This window comes from Strongyloides ratti (genome assembly GCF_001040885.1).
Source record: "Strongyloides ratti genome assembly S_ratti_ED321, chromosome : 2".
Classification (NCBI taxonomy): domain Eukaryota; kingdom Metazoa; phylum Nematoda; class Chromadorea; order Rhabditida; family Strongyloididae; genus Strongyloides; species Strongyloides ratti.
Genome location: NC_037308.1, coordinates 11,623,798 through 11,637,614, shown reverse-complemented (window position 1 = coordinate 11,637,614; position 13,817 = coordinate 11,623,798). Strand labels below are relative to the sequence as shown.

Below are 13,817 nucleotides of genomic sequence, written 5' to 3'. Positions count from 1 at the left end.
AAAAATTATTTGGAATTTTAAAAGTATTTGTTAAAGTTTTATCAAAATATGTTAATTTATTGTTAGTTAAAAATTCTGAAAGGTTAAAATTAGTTTGTTTTTTTTTATAGTTAATTTCAAGTAAATATTTTTTTTAAAAAAAAATAATGAAGCATGCGGTTATATTATTTAAGCAAAAACAAAAAAAAAATATGATTAGTTAAGATAAAGATAAACATTTTAGATGGTAAGAAAACTAACCTGAAACACATGTTTGTTCAACGGCACGATAATTTAGGGGGCAGACACATTGCCTATCATGACATGAAGCACCGGGATATGATGTTGAACATTGAATATCACTTTTACAACCATACTGACCAGGATAAATTACTAAAAAAAAAAGAAATTTAATGATATAATAAATAGTCACGATTTTTAGTGTGTGTGAATTATATTTACCAAGCTAATTATCCTCTCAAAAATTATGTATAAAAAAATTTTTTTATATGATAATATAATAAGAATAAACTTATTATTTGTGAAAGTTATTAAGAAAAGTGAATTATTAAAAAAGAACTAACTATTAAATTGTTATCATATTACATATAACTATTCTTTTCCCTTATCCTCGTGACAGATATACTTTTCAAGAAGTTATCTTAAAATAAAGTACCATTCTTGATTACATTATTGTATCTCTTTCAAAATATTATATTTATTTTCAAAAAATTATATTATTTTCAATAAAGAATTATTTTCAATTTAAATAATATAAATTTAAACTATAATTTTATATAATGTTACAATATAAAATTATTATAACTATTGTTATATAGTATTTGTAAATGATAAAGTTACCTAAGAACAATAGATATATTTTAAGTATTGTCTTTTTAACAATTATTAAATAATTTTATACAATTTATTGTTAGTATATTTTAATTTTAATGAAAGTAAATGATTAATTTTTGAAGTGTTATGTAAGAAATATAATAATATTATAAATTTTTAAATCATGTAATTAATTATAAATTTATTAATAAATTATATTATACTAATTAGTAGAAACTTTTTTTTTATGTATTAAAAAATTATTTTTAAATAAAATCAACTTACCTTTTTCACATTTACCATTAACATTAACATGTGTTGACAAACATTGGCATGATGGTGGATTTGAATTACCATTACAATATGCTCCAATCATACAATCTGTATTTAATGAACATATCTCACCAACTTTTAAAAATTTAGCTCCAATTGATAATGGTTTAGATAGTTTTGTATATCCTATAATTGGTTGAGAATAAATTGTACTAATTACTGTTTTTGATGTTATTGGTGTTGTTGGAGGTGGAGAGGTAGTAGTAGTTGTTGTTGTTGTTATTACACGACTTGGTTGTGTATAATATTCAATATTTTTTCCTGTAGTTTGAATAGTACTTTTTTGTGTTGTTTGGAAAGTCATAACTTTAGGAGTAGTTTGAATAACAACTATTGGTGATGATTTAATTGTTGATGGTATTGTTGTAGTTTGTGTAACAATAATTGGAACACATTCCTCATTTTCATTAAGATCTGTTCCAACTGGACATATACAAACAGGAATTGTAGAATCACATACAGAACCTTTTGTACAAATTTCACCATTTTCACATACCTCACCTGGTCCAACTTCTTTTTTAGGAATTTGAAGTATACATTTATTATTAATTTCTATTAATGGTGAAACACATCGACATCTTCCAAGAATACATGATGAATTATCGAGGCATTCAGTATATGAATTACATAAACCACCAACTTTAACTATAAAATAAATTAAATTAATAATATTATTAATAAATATTTTTTTTTTACTTTTTTCAACAGCAGGTACATTATTTATTGGATTAACACATTCACCATCTTTTTCAATTAATGTACCAGGACATAAACATAACATATTTGGTGTTATACAAAGTGATCCACCAGTACAAATTTTACCATCATTACATTTTTCACCTGGTTTAGAAAATAATGATTCTAAAAATTAAGATAATATTAATAATAATTAGAAAAATAAATAATATTACCTAAGAAAGAAAATGGTTTAATTGTACTAGTTATTGGAATATTTTTAATATTAAATAAATCTATTTTATTAATATTTTTATCATCATCTTTTTTAGTAACTAATTCATTAATATTTTGTGTATATGGATTTTGTTTACGGAAGGTAAATTTAAATGTACCATCTTCTTGTTGAATTGATGAAACAATCATTGGTGATGCCTCAGTATCATCACAAGATAATGTTTCTAAATTAGGAATTGTACCAAATGGACAAAGGCATTTTCCTTTTTTTTTATCACATACAGTACCACCAATACATGTCTCACCATTTATACATGTATTATTTAATATGGCAATTTTTAATGCTGGTTCAGGTATTGGTTCAGGAATTGATTCAAATGTTGGATTATAAAAATTACCTTGATTATTTGTTGGTGGATATGATTTAAATGAATTAAAATTAAATATTATATTATTATTTGTATTATCAATACATGACTGTGATGAGAAGTCAAATTTTTTATCTGATGTACAAAATTTTTTATTCCAAAATCCAATTGTACCAATGTTTGCGGATACACATTGAAGATATGCTTGAGGATTATGAGATGGATCTGTTGCTAATAAAATATCTCGTTCTGTATTACAAGGTTGATTTTCTTCAACCAATAATGATAAAGAAATATTAAAACAATATAGTAATATTAGTATAAATAAATAATTATTATTATTATTATTATTTTTATTATTAAAAATCCGCATTATTGTTATCTATAAATAAATATATATATATTTTTTTTATTATAAATTATTATTGTTATCAAGAAATGTATAAGAATAATAAAGTTTTTATATATAATTTCTAAGAATTATTAAAGAATTGTATTAATAGTATAAAAAGAAAAGTTAAAGATAAATAAATATAATGTATAAAAAGAAAGAATGTCAAAAATAATACAATTACCTGGTTAATAACTTTAAAACCTCATTATTAATTTTCAGTGGTAGAATGATAAGGAGGATATTGTAAGGAAAATGGTAATCTTTATAATTAAACAAACATCAAAATAAATAAAATGTCTTTTGTTTAAGATAATTGTTTTACAATATTAAACTTTTATTTGTAAATAATAATAAATAAATTATAAGATTATTATTAACTATAAATGGTAATTTCTTTTATTAATAATAAAATATAAAGTAAATTGTAAGATATTAAAAATGTAAAGAAGAAAAATAAAGTTAAAAATCTTCACATTACTCGTAGGTTTGGTTTCACGAATCAACAAACATACATAGAAAAATGACATACACTGTTAGATAAAATATATATATATATATGATTTGATAGTAATAGTAATCAGTGAATGGTAAATGATGGTCAGCTAAAAAGAATATCCCCATACAATAATGTACCACACGTTGGATTGCCTTTTGAAATGATCTTACTCAATTGAGGTAAAATATATATATGTAAGATGAAGTTAAGAGAAGGTTAATTTTATGGTTAGAAAAAGAAGAGACTTCATTTTATAATATATATAATGTAATATTTATAAAGATATAATTGAAAAGGTTAACTAATTTTAAATAATAGAAAATTATTAAGTTATTGTAAAAAGTTTTATTTAAATTTATTTATATAAATATATAATTATAATTAAATTTGAAGAATAAAAATTTTCAAAGAAATTATTAGATAAATATTTTTATAAAATACACTTATTCATGGGAATAAATTTTAATATAGACAGGTATCTTATAAGATTAGTAATAAATGATAATATAAGTATATTGTGTTATTGTATTATAAAGTTTTAGTTAATTGTTTACAAGAATAATTATATTAATATTATTTAAAGAAGACAAGATATATATATATAAATATCATTTGAAAAACTTTCAATACCTCAAGATATCTTTTCGTGTCTTCTAATTGTTTTAAACAAATCTTTTAAAATTAAATGTATAAATATTTTAATTTGAAGAGTTTTTAAGGATCAAATTAATGGTTGGTTTTAAAGAAAGATAGAATTGACAAGACCGTGACATTTGTTATGAAATTTATATGGCTAGTTAGGTAGAAGGAGAATTTAAAAAAAAAAAAAAAGTAAAGATAAATAGTTAGATAGAGATTTAAATTTTTATTTAATAAAAACTATAAAAGTTATAAGTTAGAATATTTAAGTAGTGTTTACATTTTATTAATAAAAAAAAAAAAAGTTGACCACTAGTTTTGAAAGAAATAATAAATAGTAAAAAAAAATTTATTAGAATTTCAAAATTTTTTGATAAATATAATAATATTTTAATAATAAAAGTTATGAAAAAATATCACATATATGCTTTTTTCTTTCATTTAACATCATCTCAGAATGATGATGTGAGTTTGTTATTGTAGTTGTAAAAAATGACTCAAAGGGTAAATTTTTTGTTAAATCTTTTTCTAAAGATGATGGTTGTGATTGAGATATAAAGGGATTATTAGTTAATGTTGAACAATTAGAAATATTTTCAAATGGATTTGAATAAATATGTTTATCAATATCATCTTCTAATTTTGGTTTTAATATTGGATAGAGAAATGGATTTTGATGGTTAACTAAAATACATATATTATATATTTATAAATAAATCAAAAAGATAAGAAAAAAAAATACATACTTTTGTTTTGACATTGGTCAATTTTTTCTTTTGAAGTGTTCGATGTATTATCTAAGGAGACTTTTGTAGTGGGTACACTAGTGCACTTCAATTTATAACTGCCACATTGAAATGGTATAGTTTGATTTTGTAAGTCTTCACAAATTGTGTTGGTACTTGAATGATTAGTCATATTAGAATTTAATGAATTTTGAAAAAAGTCATTAAAACTAAATGATGTTTTTGAAGAATTGGTTTGCAAACATTTAAATGAATTTTTTTCTTGGAATGTTGATGAAAAAGGATCAAAATTTTGAGATTTAGATGATTCTACTTTTGTTTCATCAAAAGTACATGGCCAATCATATTGAGTTTTGGATGTTGTTGGGAAATCAAACATTGAATTAGAATAATTTATTGGTTTACTTTCTTTAAAATATTCTGATGGTCCAAATATACTATCAAAATTATCAAATATTGATTCATTTTTAGAATTTTTTTCATTTTCTTTTATTATTACATTTTCATTAATTGCTGAAATATTATTGGGAGAATTTTTTTTCATATAATTATAAAAATCATTATTTTTAGTTATTTTAGGTATAACCTCACGAACAGATTTTTTTTGATTATTAAAACCGGCAAAACAACTACCAGATTTTGGGATGGCAAATAATTCTTTAGCACCAATAATTACAGTACTACATTTTGGTGCTGAATACCACATTCTTTTTTCATATTTTAATATTAAATGATCTTTTAAACTTTGTAAATCAATTGGTTGTTTAAAAGGTTTTATTCCTTTAAATAATGCTAAGTAAATATCTTTATTCCATTCATTTCCACGTTTTCTTAATAAGTCAACTTCTGAATTGGTAAATGTTGACATTGATATGGATTTTACTCTATGAGGTGGCGTCAACCCACGTCTACAAAAAAAAATATTAATAAAATATTATATTTATTAAAAGAAATATTTAATAATTTAACTTACAAAAGTCCTGAACAATGCATACAACAAAAAGAACCTTGTGTTACATTTACATATGTAGGACCTCTTTGTCCACATTCAGAACAAAATTTATTTGCATCAATTTTTGCTAATTCTCTTTAAATAAAAAAAAAAAGTTAAAGAAATTTTTTTTTTTAATATATATACCTTACTGCTTTAGATAATTCCTCTTCCTCAAAATGTTTCTTTTCCATAATAAATTTTTGTTGTTCATAATAATCTTTATATCGATAATCATTCATTATAATTATTATTAAAAAAAAAAGATTTTTTTTGTTATATATATACAATTAAGAAAGAAATATTATTTTTCCTAAAAAAAAAATTTAAATTATATAATATTAAAAAGTCATGTATTTTTATTACTTGAAATACATAAAATATTAGCAATAATACAATAGTATAATTTGTAATCTTGTATTCTTTTATTTATAACTAGAATTATTCCTTTTTCAAAACCCCAAAAGATTTTGTTTCATCTTTTTTCAACTTAATTTTACTCCATATCAAACTTTGAAATAGACAATTTGAAAATATATATATATATAACTATATATGTGTATGCAAAATATTTACAGTGTATAGTATAAATTATAGTGTCTTAAAATAATTGTATAAACTAAAATATCACTTGTTTGAAAAGGATTTTTATTAACATACCAACTCTGAGTTCCCACTTTCAATACTATATAAAAAGGGCATTTAAATAATTTAATTGGTATATATTGAATATAGTAAGAAGTTTCGTCTTAATTGTTTCCTCTATAAATTTAACTAAAATATCTACATAATAAAATGTTAAAAATATTTATTTTGATATATATATATAAATTTATTTTTACAAAAGTTTAATTAAAATTTTTATAAATATCTTAAGAAAATAAGAAATATAAAAATGATTTGAAAATATGTTAAATAAATATATATATATATATATATACATAACACAAGCTAATTATTATGAAGATGTGGAAACATAATTTATAATCAAGTGCTATATTTATAAAAAGGAAAACAAATTGCTATCAAAAGTGCATGTAGTGTTAAATTACATAACAATAATTTTAATACAAACTTTTTATTTCTGGTGAATATTTAAAAATTAGGAAAAAAAAAATTAAAAATATTTATAACTTAATAATTTTTTTTAGTTATATGTTTACTTTTTTTTTAACATATTTAAAAAAAATAATTACTAAAATGATAATTGTATATACTATAATACAATCCAATATAATTTACTTTTGACATAATCAAGTAGTATAAATTATTAATATATCTTCTTAGTACTAATTTTTAAATATAAATATATTTAAATATAAAGAACAAATATTAAAATATAATTTATTTGGTCAAATAAAATTATTAAATATAAAAATACTTGAATAAAAAAAAAATTTTTAATTTTATAAATGAATTTATTATAATCAAAACTTATTTTATTTAATATTTGAAAAAAAAAATATAATTAACTATAAATATTTCTTCAAATCTAAAGGTCAAAAATTTGAAGTTTTCCTCGAATTAAATCTCCCAATATAATTTAATTTTGGTTATTTTAGATACATAAAAATCAAAATAAAATTTATTTTAAGTACATTTTCTTATTTTCTATTTACTTTTAAAAAATTTTTTTTTTTACTTAAACCAAATCATTTACTTTTTCTTATATATATTCATTCTTTTTCCTTTTCTTTAAATTATTTCTTTTATCACTTTAAAGATGTTTTAAAATAAAGAAACAGTAAAAAAATATTACTTTAAAATTGTTGAAAAACCATTTAAATTTCTTTTCTTTTTCTAGTTAATCACTAAATTTGGCATATTTTGTTAAAAAGCATGTTTTAATCTTTCTTCTTTTTACAATATTTGTTATAATAAATTACCCACATTACATTATTCACAAAATATTTGGTCCAATATATATATATATATATATATTTTATCACTGGCAAAAATTATGTCTATTGATGCTGTATACATAAATTTATCCATATTCTCTCAACTTATCTTTTTGAAAATATATATACTTTTTAAGAAAAAAGGGTAAGTAAGAAAATTTTGGAATAACTAAAGTATAAAAATAAGACTATTAAATTATTCTTTAAAATTTTTTTTTTACTATAATAATTTTTTAAAATGGTAATTTGATAAATACTATTTATTGGAAAAAAAAAATTTTTTTTATTAATTACATACGTTAAATCGACTTTTTTTTTCTTATCATTTAAAAACAATTTTATTTTATTTTTTAAATATTAAAAAATATATATATATAAAGTTTTATATTTCAGTTTCCTTTTATAAAAAATAATAATAAAATATTTATATATTAAAATAGTAGATAATATATTATAATTAAATTTGTAATTATTTATATTAATAAAATAATTTTAGTATAAATAATAATGGATAAACATTTTAGTGCTCTATCAATCATTCTATCATTTAACTGATATTCATTATACATGACAGATTGTTTTCCTTTTTTGTAATAATCAATGAAATACTACAACTAATTTTGTAAAAATATTATTAAAAGAGAGTATTATTTTCATAATATTCATTTTTAATATAATTATTTCATTTCATGATATATTTTTTTCATTGAATATATACACAAATTAAATGATAATAGAAAAAAAATTTTTATTTTGATTATTAAATATATTAATATTATTACTAGAAAAAAATATTTTACAGTTATAGTTAAATAATTTTTTTTTACTATTATATAGTAAAATTTTAAAATTCTTGTGTTTTAGAATAATGTATTATAACATATTTTACTTAAAAATATTTTTTTTTTTTAAATTATAATTGTTTTTATTTTTTACTATATAGTTTTATTGAAAGCGATTTAATGATAAAATAGTGTTTAACATTAATATCTTTATTTTATTATTTTTTAAGAAAAAATATTCCATCTATTTTTTTTTATTATTATTATTAAATTTAACATCATTTTAATTTTTCTCTTCCTTTTAACTAATGATTATACTATTTAAAATATTACTTTACACATATTTATAATATTTGTATATATTATACCATAAGGAAATACCTTATATATTTTATTAAACTATTTATTCACTGATATAAAATATTATCTTCACCTTTCCTTATTTTCTTTATTATATTTTTAAATATTATTCTAAACATTATAATAATATATATATATATATTTTAATATTCTATATTTTGTAAATATATATTACATATATATTACATATATATATATATATTTATAATATATTAAGATATTAATGTATTATATTTATATAAACTATTGACAAAAATATTAAAATTCAATTTTTTAATATATTATTTGGTAGTTGGTTCTATTATCATTATATTTATACTACTCCATTTATCTTGTATAATATTTTATATATAACTAAAAATATTGAACGGAGTTTTAAATTTGTTTTTATACTGCTTGCCTCTTCTCTGTCAGTTACATTAGAAAAAAAAAAATTTTTATATATTATTATTATTATTATTTTTATTATACAAATATGGTATTTAAATGTCATAAAATTATAAATTTCTTTCTCCAGATGTCTCCAAAACATCGATATGGAGTAAATGAATATGGAGAAAGAAATCATAATCAACAGGAGAGTGCAGATTTCTCAAGAATTGATAATATATTAAAAGTATTGTCTAAATGTCATGTGGTAGTTGGATTAATATGCTTAGTGTTATCTGCTTTAGCTGATTATTTATCATCTACTGTTCAGACGCTTCGATTTTATGGCCTTCAAGAGGTATGCTCTTTTTATTTTGTATTACATGGTATTGTTGGAATTGTTGGAGCTGCTAGTCGTAGACGTGGTATTATTATTGCTTTTATGATTATGAGCCTTCATGCTATATTAATTTTTTGTCCTGCTATTATTATAACAGCTAGTTTTGATATACATTTTTATCAACATGAATGTTGGGGTGTCTGTGATTGGCATTTATTAACTACTAGTATTGGACAAGATTCTAAATGTCAAATATTATGTGGTGCTAGTGTTGATTATCAAAAAAGAAGGTAATTTTATTAATAAAATAAATATAATATATAAAAAATTATATTTAAAAAATAGTATATACATATTTTGTTTTAGTACAATGACAAGATTAGGGACAGATTATAAATTAATGGCTGGATTAATAACGATATCAATAATAGAATTATTGTTAACAATTGCTTCAACATTAGTATGTAGTCAAGATATTTTTAAAGGACATTGTAACATATTATCATCAACATTAGAAGAAACAAAGTCCGATAATAATCTCGTAGAGTTGATTCCTCTTAGTAAGTAAAAGATCACATATATTATTTATCATTATGAGAAAAGTAAATGATGATTGAGTTCAAAATATCTAATGAATGATATGTTAAGTTTGATGGTATTATATATTAAAGAAGGAAGAAATATATATGGTGAAAAAAAAATATTAGATGATTGTACATGAAACAATTTTGTTCTATCATTTTATCATCATATTTATAATTATCTACGGCTTGTGGGAATACAATATACTTTAATTACTTTTTATATGTTCATAAGTTTTCTCAGGAAGTGAAAGAAGGTGATAAAAGTATTATATATTGGTTTTGAAAGTATACTATGAGTTCATATTCTTTTTTTTTCTCATAAATTTTTCACATCCCAAAATTTACTTAATTTCCAATTTTCTGTTGAACATTTTACATATAATTTATTTATTTTATATCTTTATCAATTTTACTATGAATGGAACCAACGAATTAAATATTCTTTTTGATCAATTAAAAATAAAGACTCCACAAAAGAGTCCATTTTTGTCACCTCCAACCTCAGATTTAAAGACTTTTGCATCAAATAGTCATTTAAGTAAGTTTAAATAAATAATTATAAAAAAAAATATTAATTTTTTAACTATTTTTAGACTTTAGTAATAACAGTACTCCAACATCTAGTGCAGCTACCTCAAATGCCACAACACCAGGAACTCCAGAAGCTGTCCGTATACATGGAGGAAGATCACCAGTACCATTTGAATTAATGAATAGAATTTTATCTTTAATTAAAGATAAAAAAGCTAATGATGGTGAACAACGTAATATAAGAGAAATTGAACATAGAAGAAAACGTCTTAATCAAGTTACCATGCAAAGGTCACGTACCATCAAAAACCCAATAATAAAAAAATTTCTTCAGCAAAAAAAAGAATAAAATTTAGAAATGCAATCATTTAAATGATTAATTTTCATTTAATTTCTTCATTAATTTGTGTTTGGTCAGTCAGGTATAATTTTTTTTTAATTTAATAATGTTAACAATGATGTTGTTGCATTCTGTGTTACTAAATAATATATTTATTGTTAAATTAATGTCTATGTTTATTATATATAATTTGTTAGTATACATGAAAATTTTTTTTTTTGAAAAAAAGATGTAAAATTTTTATATTTTACTAAAAAAGAAAAAAATTCATTATTTTAAAATGTATACAAAATTTCTAAAAAGTTTTTTTTTTCTGCCTTTTGGTTACCAGTATCAATTTATTAAAAATTTTATATTCATAAAAAGAGAAAGTTTATTAAAATATTATATAATGTTTTTATTAAATATCATTAATTTTTACTTTACAAAACATTTTAAAAAAATAGAAGCAATATTTTAATTTACTATAAGTATTATATTATGTTTGTACTTTTTGTTATTATGTTTTAAATATTTAAATTAAAAAATACTTTAAACAAATATTTCTTCAGCAGGTTGTGGAGCAGTATTATGTTCTGGAAAAAGTTTTTCTCTCTCTTCTTTTGGTAAATCATCTATTATGTCACGGACTTTTTCAAATTTTTCTCTTCTTCCAATAGTCTCATCTTTGAAAATTTTTTCAATTTGACTTTTAATACTTTCTGGTAATTTTTCAATAAATGATGGCATTGGTGGTCTAATTGATTTTCTGATTTCTTCAGGTAAAGTTTTAATTAATTCTCTTGATTTTTGTCTTTTCTCTTGGAATGAAAGTGTTTTGTCAACAAAGATTTTTTTAAGTTTTTCTTGAATGTCTTCTGGTAAATTTCTGAGATGTGGAGGAAGTGGAAGTTTTTCTAATACTTCTGTTGGAAGACTTTTCATGATTTCTTCAACATTTGCCCATTTTTCTGATGGTGAAAGTTCTTTATTTTCATGAATATTTTTAAGTTTGTTAAATACTTGAGTTCCAAGAACTTCCTCAAATTCTTTTGGTGGTCCCATTGGTGGGAATGGGAATGGTCTTGGTTTAATAAGTTTTTTGGTTTCTTCTGGAAGAGAATCAATTAAACTTTTAACTTTATTTCTTTTTTCTTCTCTTGTCAATTTTGGTGCAAGTTTGATGGCTTTAAGTTGGTCTTGAATTTCTTTTGGAAGATCACGATACTCTGGTGGAACAGGAAGCTTTTCTTTAATTTCTTGTGGAAGATTACTCATAACTTCATCAATCTTATCTTTTCTTTCTCTCCATCTCAAACTTTTATCTTCATAGATAGTCTTGAGTTGTTCTTTAACAGCTTCTGGTAATATATCTTCAAAGTCTTTTGGATATGGTCCCTAAAAAATAAGTAAAAATATTTGAAAGAGATACATTTTTTAACTATTTACCCTTGGTCCTCTCCATGGAAATCTTCCACCATTTTCTTTTGGAAATGGATGTGCAGAAATAGCAAGAATCAATCCAAAAGTTGCAAGAAGAGTAAAAGTTTTAATATTAGAAGAAACCATCTCAATTTCTATTATTTATTAGATAAAAATTGAACAATTTATACCCATTAAAGTTGATAAAGACCAATAAAAAGAATCTCCACCTTTTTGATAATTTAAAAATTAAGCACTTATTATTCATACTTCTTTTGTCTTGTTAAGGTTTGTCCTCCACAACAATCACCTCCGAAATGATAGTAATTTTTATAAATTTACCAAACCACCTTTATTTATTTATTTTTCTGTATTGGCTGAATAAGTTATATAAAAGTGATGAAGAGAATAGAAAATGAGACAATGTATTTAAATGTCTATCTTTTTCCATCAATTATATTTAAAGAAATATAGTAAAATACATAACAAAGTATATTCAAAATCATTTTCTTGTCTTTTTAAATCACTAGTATAAAAATATATAAAAAAAAATAATTAAATCTAGTTGGAGTTCACGATAACTGAAAGTCAATAGGTCAACTACCACTCCAATATATTCGTAAAAATAATTAAATTTTATTTTCAACTAGAAATTTTGTTTCTGATCTTTATAATTTATTTTGCAGACATTAAATTTCAACTATTATAAAAATTATACTAATTTACCAAATGAAACATAATCTAAAAAAAATATTTAAGCAATAATAATTTAAAAAAAAAAACTTGATTCTTAAACACCAACATAAATAAATCATATTAAGATAAAAATAATCACATTATGAATAACTATAAATAATATAATCCCTATTTATTTAATTTACTATTCTAAACAAAAATCAACAAATATACTTAAAAAGAAAAAATTATTCCCAACCAAGTTGTTTTCTAACAAATGGATCATCAAGACTTTTCAATTCTTCTTGCTTTTCTTTCAATACAATATCAGGAATATACCTTTCATTTTCGTCCTCCTTAGAGAATTCTTTTATAATAATATTTATACCAATTGGAGCATGTGTTCTAATGAGTTGTGAAAAAAGTTGTAATCTAACTGATGGAATATTACTAATACGGATAACTCTTTGATATGTTGTTAAAAAAAATTCTCTATCTGGTATAGTTGACCTAGGTCTGTAAAGGACAATTTTTTCATTTTTCCCTGGAATAGCATAACTAAAAAAAATATATTAAAATTTATTTCAAATATTACCTTTCAATGACATTGAAATTAAAACGATTAGCAACTTTGTGAACATATGCTTGATACGACTCCAAAGGAACAAAATCATAACCAAGTAAACATACATTAATAGTTGGATATTCAGGATATTTTCTATGATCTTTAATTTCAGGTTGTCTTAGATATCTTGGATCAACTTTAATAGCTTTTTCACGAAGACTAGAAAATAATCTAATTTGTTTTGTTATATGACTTCGTGCACTCAACATTTTTCGCA

At 21.0% G+C, this 13,817-nt stretch overlaps 6 protein-coding genes across 6 annotated transcripts; 2 read left to right on the top strand and 4 right to left on the bottom strand.

The window, feature by feature from the left end:
• Positions 1–235: 235 nt before the first annotated feature.
• Positions 236–2,799, bottom strand: SRAE_2000372200 (EB domain-containing protein; the record flags this gene model as incomplete). The annotated part of the gene is made up of 4 exons (XM_024654949.1): positions 236–372; positions 1,099–1,791; positions 1,843–2,007; positions 2,058–2,799. 4 exons carry the CDS (start codon positions 2,797–2,799, stop codon positions 236–238), a joined length of 1,737 nt encoding a protein of 578 aa, XP_024508270.1.
• Positions 2,800–4,358: 1,559 nt separating this feature from the next.
• SRAE_2000372100 (Drongo) lies at positions 4,359–5,934 on the bottom strand (the record flags this gene model as incomplete). The annotated part of the gene is made up of 4 exons (XM_024654948.1): positions 4,359–4,639; positions 4,702–5,609; positions 5,675–5,788; positions 5,840–5,934. The coding sequence occupies 4 exons, from the start codon at positions 5,932–5,934 to the stop codon at positions 4,359–4,361; spliced, it is 1,398 nt and encodes a 465-aa protein (XP_024508269.1).
• A 3,318-nt stretch (positions 5,935–9,252) lies between these two features.
• SRAE_2000372000 (CD20-like family-containing protein) lies at positions 9,253–10,061 on the top strand (the record flags this gene model as incomplete). The annotated part of the gene is made up of 3 exons (XM_024654947.1): positions 9,253–9,734; positions 9,811–10,004; positions 10,048–10,061. 3 exons carry the CDS (start codon positions 9,253–9,255, stop codon positions 10,059–10,061), a joined length of 690 nt encoding a protein of 229 aa, XP_024508268.1.
• Positions 10,062–10,442: 381 nt separating this feature from the next.
• On the top strand, positions 10,443–10,908 carry SRAE_2000371900 (Hypothetical protein; the record flags this gene model as incomplete). The annotated part of the gene is made up of 2 exons (XM_024654946.1): positions 10,443–10,566; positions 10,622–10,908. The coding sequence occupies 2 exons, from the start codon at positions 10,443–10,445 to the stop codon at positions 10,906–10,908; spliced, it is 411 nt and encodes a 136-aa protein (XP_024508267.1).
• Positions 10,909–11,430: 522 nt separating this feature from the next.
• Positions 11,431–12,447, bottom strand: SRAE_2000371800 (Hypothetical protein; the record flags this gene model as incomplete). The annotated part of the gene is made up of 2 exons (XM_024654945.1): positions 11,431–12,276; positions 12,328–12,447. 2 exons carry the CDS (start codon positions 12,445–12,447, stop codon positions 11,431–11,433), a joined length of 966 nt encoding a protein of 321 aa, XP_024508266.1.
• Positions 12,448–13,223: 776 nt separating this feature from the next.
• SRAE_2000371700 (39S ribosomal protein L48, mitochondrial) lies at positions 13,224–13,809 on the bottom strand (the record flags this gene model as incomplete). The annotated part of the gene is made up of 2 exons (XM_024654944.1): positions 13,224–13,533; positions 13,571–13,809. 2 exons carry the CDS (start codon positions 13,807–13,809, stop codon positions 13,224–13,226), a joined length of 549 nt encoding a protein of 182 aa, XP_024508265.1.
• Between the last annotated feature and the right edge of the window lie 8 nt (positions 13,810–13,817).